This window comes from Sinocyclocheilus grahami, unplaced genomic scaffold (genome assembly GCF_001515645.1).
Source record: "Sinocyclocheilus grahami isolate Dianchi unplaced genomic scaffold, SAMN03320097.WGS_v1.1 scaffold112.1, whole genome shotgun sequence".
In the NCBI taxonomy this organism is placed as follows: Eukaryota; Metazoa; Chordata; class Actinopteri; order Cypriniformes; family Cyprinidae; genus Sinocyclocheilus; species Sinocyclocheilus grahami.
In genome coordinates this window covers 1674688-1685599 of record NW_015505291.1, presented here as the reverse complement: position 1 = coordinate 1685599, position 10912 = coordinate 1674688, and the positions used below count along the sequence as shown (strand labels likewise).

General features: G+C 37.1%; 1 protein-coding gene across 1 annotated transcript in view; it reads right to left on the bottom strand.

Moving 5' to 3' along the window:
• LOC107589137 (sorting nexin-25-like) overlaps window positions 1-10912 on the bottom strand; it is a 77384-nt gene that overhangs the window by 22790 nt on the left and 43682 nt on the right. Inside the window, exons 6-7 of the mRNA XM_016277488.1 lie at window positions 6358-6428; window positions 1103-1293 (exon numbers count right to left, since the gene is read on the bottom strand). Of these exons, the coding sequence (XP_016132974.1) occupies window positions 1103-1293; window positions 6358-6428 (262 nt within the window). The remainder of the gene's footprint in view (window positions 1-1102; window positions 1294-6357; window positions 6429-10912) is intronic.

Sequence of the window (10912 nt, the reverse complement as noted above, 5' to 3'; positions counted from 1 at the left end):
ACGTATTATTTGATAAAAATGTGTGTTTGTGTGTGTGTTTCACTCACTTTCTTGAAGAGCGTGACTGGCGCGCTGCAAGCAGAGAGCTGTATATCTCATTTCTGTTCACCTTCAGAGTACTTTAGAGCATTTGCAGTACATTCGTAAGGCAGACGTAAGTGCCGTTATGTACTGAAGCTTTGGAAACAAAGCCAACGGTTCAAAAACATAAATATAAAATTGAAGAGAGCCTTGCTACGCATTTTGCCGTCTTCTCCTGCGCCATCGTTACTAAGCAACGGGGGGAAAAGCTGCTGGCTTGATGAAGCAAACGAACCGCGGTTCGGACCCAAATAATATAATGTGAACACAGTCCAGCGGGGGCAGGGGGAGGGGGGAGCAATCGAACTCGGGTTCAGACCAAGCAATCAAACCAAGTGTGAAAGCACCCTAATGCTATGACATGATATCATAACCATGATCATTTTCGCAGTTAACAGTCTGCTTTGCATAAAAAAAAAACATTTATGTTGTTACTTTTTCCAAGCAGCAGCTACTGTTCATCAATATGCAGTGATGTTTTAAGCTTTACACACTGAGGTTTCTGTGTTCTTCTAAGCTAGCGTATGAAACCCAACACGCTCTATGAGCCTCATATCAGTGTGTTGCTCTCGACCGGATCATTAGGGGCATTCAGAGACAGGCCTATCGTGTGGGACGGGACGGCCTACTAGGGCCTAGAGCTACTGAGACAACAACAGCATGTCATATGACTGAATTCAGATAGAGTAAGGGCTTCCTGTCATAACATGCTTCTACACTGATCAGAGAGATAAAAAGAGACAGAAAAACAAGAGTAACTCCATTATATCAGGGCTCGACAGTGCGAGCGTTTCACTAAACACATATGTGTGAACTGTAAAATGTATGTAAACAGTCATAAAAATTCTTAAATATCTTAAAATGGCATAAAAAACATCTAAATGTATCATTTTAAGAGTTCTTAAATCACATCCTCTCATTTCATTACGTCAGCTACAGGATGCAGAAAATAATTCAATAAATGTGTGATTTCATATTGGCTTTGATATGGTGTTTCTGTGACTGTAATTTCTTCTTGTACCCGTTGGCTCTGTGGACCGTCCCCTTCATCCTGGGCTCCGTCCTCCTGCTGCTCATAGTTAGGACCCCCGAGGAGCCGGATCCGCTTCTCGCACTGCTTCTTTGCCACTGTGAGCTGGTTAATGTAACGCTTCATGTTTCTGGCACGTAACAGGTCGGCCTTCAGCGCGGCGGCCTCTTTCCCTTTACTGTCTGCAGAGAGAGAGAGAGAGAGAGAGAATTCAGATGTGCAATCTCACGGGAATCAGCTGTGATAGATAACTGAGAGAAACTAGCTCTGATGACTGGAGCTGATATGATGTGAATGGCTCAGTGTGTTTCATTTCCTTCTGCTTCACCTGTGTCACTTTCACACAGAGATATACATAGACATCAAGCAATTACACAAACAAACTGAAATAAGTTTTGACACACTGCTCAACTTGTTTAAAAACATGCACTTTTCTAAACTAATTCCTGATTTCCAAGGTTAAAAACTCCCATTGAAAAAGTAAATAAATAGCAAAAAATGTAAAGCAAAATACTTTAAGGTTCCAAAAAATTAACAAACAAATAAATCAATCAAATAAATATAACACAAAACGTTCCATGAAAGTGTAGGGAAAAACTAATAAAAAATTAATATAAAATAAAATGAAAAATTAGATTACAAATAAACAAACAAACAAATTAATTAATTAATAACCAAATAAATAATTTAAAAAGTGTACATTAAACATTTAAAATAAAAAAAGTTGTATTTAAAGGGGTCATATGATGCGATTTTACTATTTCCAGTGTTACAAGCTGTTCGTGAATAGATAAGATCCCTAAAGTTGCAAAGACTAAAGTCTCAAACCCAAAGAGATATTCTTTATAAAAGTTAAGACTTGTTCCCGCCCTCCTAAAACACCTCATTTAAACACGCCCCCACATGTCTACGTCACTGTGTGGGAAGATTTGCATAACACCGCCCAAATGTTCACGCAAAGAAAGAAGGCGTAACTTTTATTCTCAATGTAGTATTGTTGCCGCCGCCATGTTGTGGAGACGCAGTGTGTTTCGTTGTGAAAGCGAAACTACTTTGTTTGGCCTTCCAAAAGAGGACACGACTAGAAATCAGTGGTTACGTTGTATTTACAACACTGTTCCAGAACACTTCAACCCAAATATTAAGATGTGTGCAGCATTTTATGGAGGACTGTTTCCTGATCCTGGGAGAGTAGACTACAATGCCAGATGTTCTGACTCACAGACTGTAAGTACGTTTTATATTTAAAGAATTTGCCACTGATGATTCAAACGTGAGTTTTGGGCAGTGTAGATTATTGCTTGTTGTTTGTCATTTCTCTGATCACAAATGCAGACATGGTTTTATGTTTACGCAGCGCGATGCAACGCAACGCATAAAAAGACAGCATAAGTCATTATAATCTGTAATTATGTCCCCACTGGATGCAACAAATGCCTCGTATGTAATGGGCTTTATTGCTTTTGTCTCATCGCATCGGGACACTTTCCTTTCCTTGATCCAAATGCCAATGAAAAAAAAATAAATAAAAAAACTATATATATATATAAAATATATTATATATCTCATTGGACAGCTCATTACATATGCAACCAATGCACTTTTCACTGAATTTTAAAGCAAACAATATAAAAGACATTTATTTTACAGTTTTACAATAATACAATTAATTTAGTACTTAAAATAATGTACAACACAAACGACACCACTAAATAATTCCCTATTTTATACATGCAGTTTATTAGTACTACTAGGTACTTTTCATAGACAGGTAAAAGTTGTTGACTTTCCATGGGCTCCTGTGAAGTGGCTACCTGTGGCATTCACAGAGCTCACAATGAGTCTGGAAATATGAGCAATCACCGCCAACCAGCGTCCATCTCACAGCACGCTCCGTCTGCCGCTGGAAACCAGGGAGGAGGGGAGAGACTTTTACACAAGAGTTCCCTGCTCTCCTTCCTTTAATAGCTAGTGTCATTGTGCTGGACCAGCGGGAAGATTTATAGATTTGCCCATTACAGGGCAGCAGGAGACGGAAAACATGACGACAAATAAACAGCCCCTTCCTGACTCTCTGCGAGAACTAACACAACATAAATGCTTCCCACCGTGTGAATAAAATGAGCTTTGATTAATCTGGCACTGAAATGAAGGCACGATTAATTAACTTTATCTCTAATGTTGATGTTCAGCAGTAAACTTGCTCATTTAGTCAAAGAAAACCTCCTCATTCATATCCAGATACATTTTGTTAGTCATATATTTGTGAAGCTGGGAACATACTTATCGGTTTAAACTCTTGTTCTGATTGGCTGTTCTATTGATGTGGTTTAAACAGATTTGAAAAATTTGCAATAAAATAGCACAAATGCCATAGTCTGAAGAGTGTTAGAAAAACTATTGATACTACTAAAAACCATTTATTTATTTTTAATTATAGCCTGTCCCGCCTCAAATAAATAAAATGTATTTATTTACTTAATTTATAATTTTACCCTTAGTAAACGCAATGGAACATTACATCAAATTGTATGGAATAAAATAGGGGTGCTCCGATCAGGATTTTCGAGGTCGATCACCGATCGCCGATCACAGAAAGCAGTATCTGCCTATACCGATCACCGATACCGATCTTTTTAAAGCCTTCTTTTTATAATTTATAACTATTTATAGTGATACTCCAATCAGGATTTTTAGACCTTTATTCAGAGCCTGAATTTCATTTTTGAAAATGGGGGGAATTCCTCTCTTAGGTGTCTCTTGTGAGAGGGGAAGCAGCACAGACTGTGCTTTCACATAGGAGTCCGCTACTGATCCGTGGCTGTTTACTACAAACACAGCATTTATCCATTATTTTGATTTCAAATCCAAACACGGTCACTGAAAGTGCTTTTTCAGTATTGCAAATCTTTTTTTCCACAGTACAGTAATACAATCTTTCACAGACATGTTTAAACACAATAAATATAAGCAACACATTATTAAATGCTTTTTACTTTTGCATTTACTTCTAGATTGATATATTAAGTTGCTCAAGCAAGTGGCAAAACATTTAAACTACTTTTCTTACGTTATCACAAACAAACCATTGACAGAAATAGTCAGCTCTACTGCCTTTCCTTTTGCATTGAAATCTTTATTACAAGCAATCCTGCGGTTCATAAAGAACTTTGTTTTCCTACCTCCACGAGTGCCATCTATTACTGCCTTGTTTATATAAAAGTGCTCTTTCCCTTTAAACCTAGCCAAAAAGCCATATGTGTTGACTGTGAAACACAGCAGACTTTAATAATATGCATTTATGTTGTAATTATTAAATGTTCGTGTAAATCCATGTTCATATTTACTGCAAACAATGTGCTGTTACTTTAATTCAGCGCTTGCAGCGCAGCAATAGACTCGGTGCGGAAACGATCTCTGCACTGCTGCAGACGCACCGCTCCTGGAACGCACTGCTGGACCGCAACCAATGCGCAGTGTGCACACTTTATTAATCCGTTAACATGAGCGCGGAAAAAATACGCACTGCAAACGGAGTAATGTAAACAAAACATGGGATTATGTGTGTGTGTGTGCGCGTGCGTGCGTGCGCTGCGAATGTGCATCAGGAGAGCGCACGGGCACTGAATGGTTAAACAATGGCAAGAATTTAAAAGTAATGCAATTTATAAACTTTAGTGATGATGTGACACTGCCTCGATTGTGCAACTGACAATTCCCGTGTCAACTGTGCAGCGTACAGCTCGCTTATAGATAGACGCGATGTGTGGTGATTTGAATCCATTTGCATATTCTGAGAGAGAAAGAGAGAGCGCGCGCGGTGATTCATTCACGCTGTTTGTGAAATTACGTCTCACACAAGGTTTTCAAATTACTTTATAATTATTTAATGAAGAAATATGAAGGTGAGTACCTCAGCTTCAGCATTATAATTATTTCACCCGCGCCGGACAGAGACTGAGATGGTACCGCTGCATGTCGTGCCAAACCTCGCATGGCAGCGTTATCAGCTTGAGATCGTTTTTTTGAGATCGGCCTTTTTAGAGACGTGATTATAGGCCGATAGTCATCGGTAGCCGATAAATCGGAGCACCCCTAGAATAAAATAAATAAATAAAAATGACTAAATAAAGTAAACAAGCAAATAAAAAAACCTCTTCCTTAGCAAACACAATGGAACATTCTATAAAATAAAATAATCAAATAAATAAACAAACGACTTCCTTAGTAAACACAATGGAAAATAAAATAAATAAAAGAGCTTCTCCTTAGTACACAATGGCCCATTCCATAACATTGTAGGAAAAAATAAAAGAAATGAACAAAAAATGTATGAATTAAAGACCAAACGAACAAAACACAAATACAAAAAACAAATAAATAAGTAGTTTATTAATACCTTTATTTGGTGGCAAACTAGCTAACACCTAAAGAGACTAAAACTGCAAGTTGGTTGCCCATTCTGGAGAATAAACAAAGCAATCTTTTTTAAGGGAAAAATATTTACTTTGGTTCCTGGGGTGGACAAACAAACTTTTAAAAGTTAAAGTACCACCTTTCACTGTTCTTTTATTAAAAACAGACTCTTAAATTGACTTCTTTTGTAGAAAAGTGGCAAAAATTAATCATTCAAAATTGTAATTTTTGGTAATTTTTTCCTTAGGTGTTGTTTTCTGAAAACACCTAATTTTCCTCCCAGTAGTCTGAGTTCGACCGAATACCAAAACACATTTAAAGTGATTGGAGAGTATGATTTCTGTAAGTATCAGCTGATGTGTTTTATGGCCACTGGCTACTACAGCCCACTGTCTGGAAGCAGAGTTACTCGAGCACACGCCGCACCAGCTTCAGTGTAATTACCTGTCTGCCAATCACAGAGCGGCACGCGGCTAGACACAGAAGCTCTTTTCAGCAAGAGCAGAAGCTTCATAATAGCTCATGATAGAGCAGAGCAAATAAGGTGGCTTACAGCATGTGCTGTCATGCCAAGATAACATCTTCAATTTGGTATAATACCCTGGCTTGACTGCTGGCAAGCAGTCCATCACAAAGCTCTTCTGACCATTACACTCCATTACAGGACATTACAAAACATCAAAATGAAAATGGAGCACACAAATTGAGTTTCCTGAAAACTTGACCATTAGAGTCAAATGAAGGAAAAAGGGAAAAAAGCAGCAACTCAGAGTTTGTATTCCTAAATAAGAAGAGACATGATTGGCCAATGTGTTCGAAGGTCATCCTACCTTTCTGTCTCTTCAGCTGTGGGATGCTGCTGATGGTGGTCGCCTGAATGATCTCCACAACTATCTGATACCTGCAGAAAGACAAAATGACAGCAGAGTGACTTAATGAAGTACAGTATATGGACATACACAAGACATTACATTTTCTTAAGTAAATCTGAGTGTCGTTGTTGCTAGAGCATTGCTATATAATTGCTAAAGTGTTCTCAAAGCCATGTAATTTTAAATATTATTATTACTATTAGTTTTATTTGTATTATTAAATGGTAGGCAAATAAATAAATAAATAAATGTTTTCCAATACCTTCAAATTAACATTTGAAGAGACAACCTAAAGAGACTAAAACTGCCAATCACAGTCACTTTTTTTCTTAGGTGTTTATTTTTTGGTTGGTTGGTTCAATTCAAAAAGCTTTGAGCAATAACAATTAAACATTAACCGTAAGTGTGAGCGATAGTGATGTTTGACTAGAAAATGAAAACTGGTAAAACCGGAATAAGTTTTCATATGGTGACGCCATAAAACGGTACCATAAACGTACAACACAATTATGTAAGCTGATTATATTCATGCTTTTATTTATTGTATTTTATTTAATTAAATTTTTTGGGTGAAATGACATGCATTTATCCAGTGTTGTTATTGTTATCTAAAACTATTAAAATCTGTTCTTGGTTACTGAAATAAAGCAGAAATATATAAATATTAGATGAAAATTTAAAAATTTAAAAAGGCTGTCTTGGCAACTAATTGAAATAAACAAGTTGCAAACAATTTACAGTAAGTTTGTTTTAGTTAGAATGGATTAACTAACCTGACCTAACAATAGCCAGGTTTCCATCCAAAGCTGCTAATTTAACCTGTGTGCAAAATTAGATTGTTGCATAAAACATTTGGAAATAAGCAAGTTTCTAAATCTAAATATCTAGAAATATTAAAAAATACTTATAAACACTATAATAGTATATAAATAATACATTTATCAGGTCCTAGTCTAGTTATAAGCTGTTAAAGGGGTCATATGATGCGATTTAAATTTTTCCTTTCTCTTTGGAGTGTTACAAGCTCTTGGTGCATAAAAAAGATCTGTAAAGTTGCAAAGACTAAAGTCTCAAATCCAAAGAGATATTCTTTATAAAAGTTAAGAGTCAGCCACGCCTATCTAAAACGGCTCGTTCTAACACGCCCCCACATGTCTATGTCACTATGTGGGAAGATTTGCATAACGCGGCCCAAATGTTCACGCAAAGAAAGGCGGCGTAACTTTGATTCTCGCTGTAGTATTGTTGTTGCCGTGTGTTTTGTTGTGAAAGCAAAACTACTTTGTTTGGCCTTCCAAAAGAGGACGATATCCGCTTTGTCATGCCGACAGCTGATCCGTGCTGGTCGCTGAGGAAATACAACAACTTTGTGCTGTGGATCGCCAGATCGGCTTTCACCGTGGACGAAGCGGAGTCCAGCCCGGGGGTCGTCACATGTGGTTGCCGCAAGCCCGCCGGACGCTCCTTCGTCGAATCTACCGGCCGCCACTCACTCTAGCTGCCGGCTCTTTTGGAAGGACACGACTAGAAATCAGTGGTTAAGTTGTATTTACAACACTGTTCCAGAACACTTCAACCCAAATATTAAGATGTGTGCAGCATTTTATGGAGGACTGTTTCCTGATCCTGGGAGAGTAGACTACAATGCCGGCTGTTCTGACTCACAGTCTGTAAGTACGTTTTCATTTAAAGGATTTGCCACTGATGATTCAAACGCGAGTTTTGAGCAGTGTAGAGTAGTGCTTGTTGTTTGTAATTTCTCCGATCACAAATGCAGACATGGTTTTATGTTTACGCGGCGCGATGCAACGCAGCGTGTAAAAAGACAGTACAAGTCATTATATTCCTTAATTATGTCCCCACTGGATGCAACAAATGCCTCGTTTATAATGGCTTTTTTAATGTTTTTGTCTCGTCGCTCCGGCCGGACAGGGCATCACAATATGGTAAGGGGCATAACATTTCCGTCACACACTTGAGGTATCCGGCCAATCACAACACACTGGATAGCTGGCCAATCTGAGCACACCTCGCTTTTCAGACCGATGAGCTTTGTAAAAATCGACGCGTTTCAGAAAGACGGGGCATAGAGGAGGAACAATAATGTACAGTATGTGGAAAATAATGTGTTTTTTGAACCTTAAACCGCATAAACACATTTCATTACACCAAATACACAAAAAAATACACAACATCATATGACCCCTTTAAGATCACGTAAGATCGAGTCAATGAAGACTGATTAACTAAACAGTCTGTATAAAGCCTCGCATTAATAAATCAGCTCAATTTAGTTAGTACCCATACTGTGTACTTTAAATAAAAAAATCTTGTACTAAAGTAAACTGATTAACTAAATATAAGGCTGCAACAATTCAGTTGGTTAAAAATTATCCTTCAGGCGTCGACCTAAAGGGAAGGGCATTTTCCTTTAAATTCAGACTGTCTGTAGTATAAAATTGCTTCCACTTAACACGTCTCGGCAATTGAAGAATGAGAGCATTAAGATTTCAAGGCTACTAATGTTTCATTGAGAAATTCCTCTGAGGAACATTATTCACTCAAAATTAATGAAATGGATCCTTTCGATATTAAGAAATGCTGAATACTTATTACACACGTTCTGCTCTCACAGGCCCTGATGAGAGAGGACGAGATTGAGAGCGAGAGACTACACTGAAATTGCTTCATGAAAGTCAAATACAAGTCATTTGAGAACATTGCCACAAGTAGCCGGTGCAAAATGAGAGTATTATAAGACAATATGGAGGCTGACCTTTAAAAATGACATGTCACAACATGAGACAGTTTGTGATATTTATGGAAATTTGGGTAAATGTCATGCTGCCATCGTGCATCGAAGTCTGAAGCAGGAGAGAAGAAATTGTTGAATAAAGTCATTATTTTGTTTTTTGTTTTTTTGCGCACAAAACGTATTCTCGTAGCTTCATAACATTACGATTGAACCATTGATGTCACATGGACTATTTTAACAATTTGTCCTTACTACCTTTCTGGACCTTGAACGTGGTAGTTGTGTTGCTGTCTATGCAGCGTCAGAAAGCTCTCGGATTTCATCAAAAATATCTTAATTTGTGTTCTGAAGATGAACGAAGGTCTTACGGCTTTGGAACGACATGAGGGTGAGTAATTAATGACAGAATTTTCATTTTTTGGTGAACTATACCTTGAAATGTTTCATCAATCCCAGTAAAAGCATAAAAATCATATTCATTTTCTGTTCATTTAGATGTGCTAGGGCTAAAAAGCTTTGCCGGAACGTGAAAAGAGAACTAAAGACTGTCCAGGTGTTCAAAATTACTTTCGATCACAATTTCAACTCTCAAACACTTAAACAGGAACGGTCCAGGAGGATTTGAAAGCAGCATCACGTTTACCCATCCTATTGTCCATCCATGGCTTTTACACCAATTTCAATTTGCATAAAGCTTCTTTTAGAGCTCTAATCTTTCTCTGCTTCCTCAAAACGAAATCAAACACAACTCAAGCTGTTTTACAGTCTCAGGCGAGGTCAGAAACCTGTGTTTAACTGTGTCACCTAGCAACAATCTCATTACCTGACCTTAAATGAGACGGTCAAATTATAGATGCTGAATATCCTCGACACAACAACCTTCCTTTTTCTTTCAGCTTTCAAATAAAGACTGTTTAACCCTTTGTGCACGTGAAATAAAACTCATTTACAAAAACACCCTCTTTGGCTGATGAGATGTTCAATTTTTAGACTTAAAGTGTCAATGCGGGGAAAAAAAGCCCAAGAGGCTTATAGTTGTCATGGAAACAAAGGTCTCAGGTAAATTGTAGAGTTGACAGACTCCCAGCTCCTGGCTGTTATTAAAGGTGACAGTACAGATATCATTTGTTTTAATAATAATACCACATCACAGAGTCATTCAGAAACATTTCCACAAGCGGGTTAAGATATTTAGGGTCATTCTTCAGGTTTACATTAACATATGTAAATAATGACTTGATACTAACAGTGAGCTATTATATTCTATACTATTTTAATATTTTTCTAAACAAATAAAAAATCCAGTGGCTTTATTTAATCATGTTAAAAAAAAGAATGCACTATTTCCTAAATTACATATAGGATTTACACAAATACAGTAAAAATAGTAATATTGTAAAATATTTTTACAATTTAAAATAACTGTTTGAATATATATTAATATAGTATTTATTCCAGTGATGCATAGCTGAATTTTCAGCCTTAACCAGTCGTCAGTCTCACATGACCCTTTAAAAAATTTATTACATTTTAAAATATATTTGAACAGAAAACAGTTATTTAAATTGTAATGATATTTAACAATATTACTTGTTATGAGCTTGTATAATATTACTGTGCTTTTGATCAAATAAACGGTAAGCATACAATACGTATTTTGAAAACAAAAAAAACAATGTCTGTCTGTATATTTTTCTATATATAATCAGAGAGACAGACAGAGAGACAGAGAGAGAGACAGAGAGACAGAGAGACAGA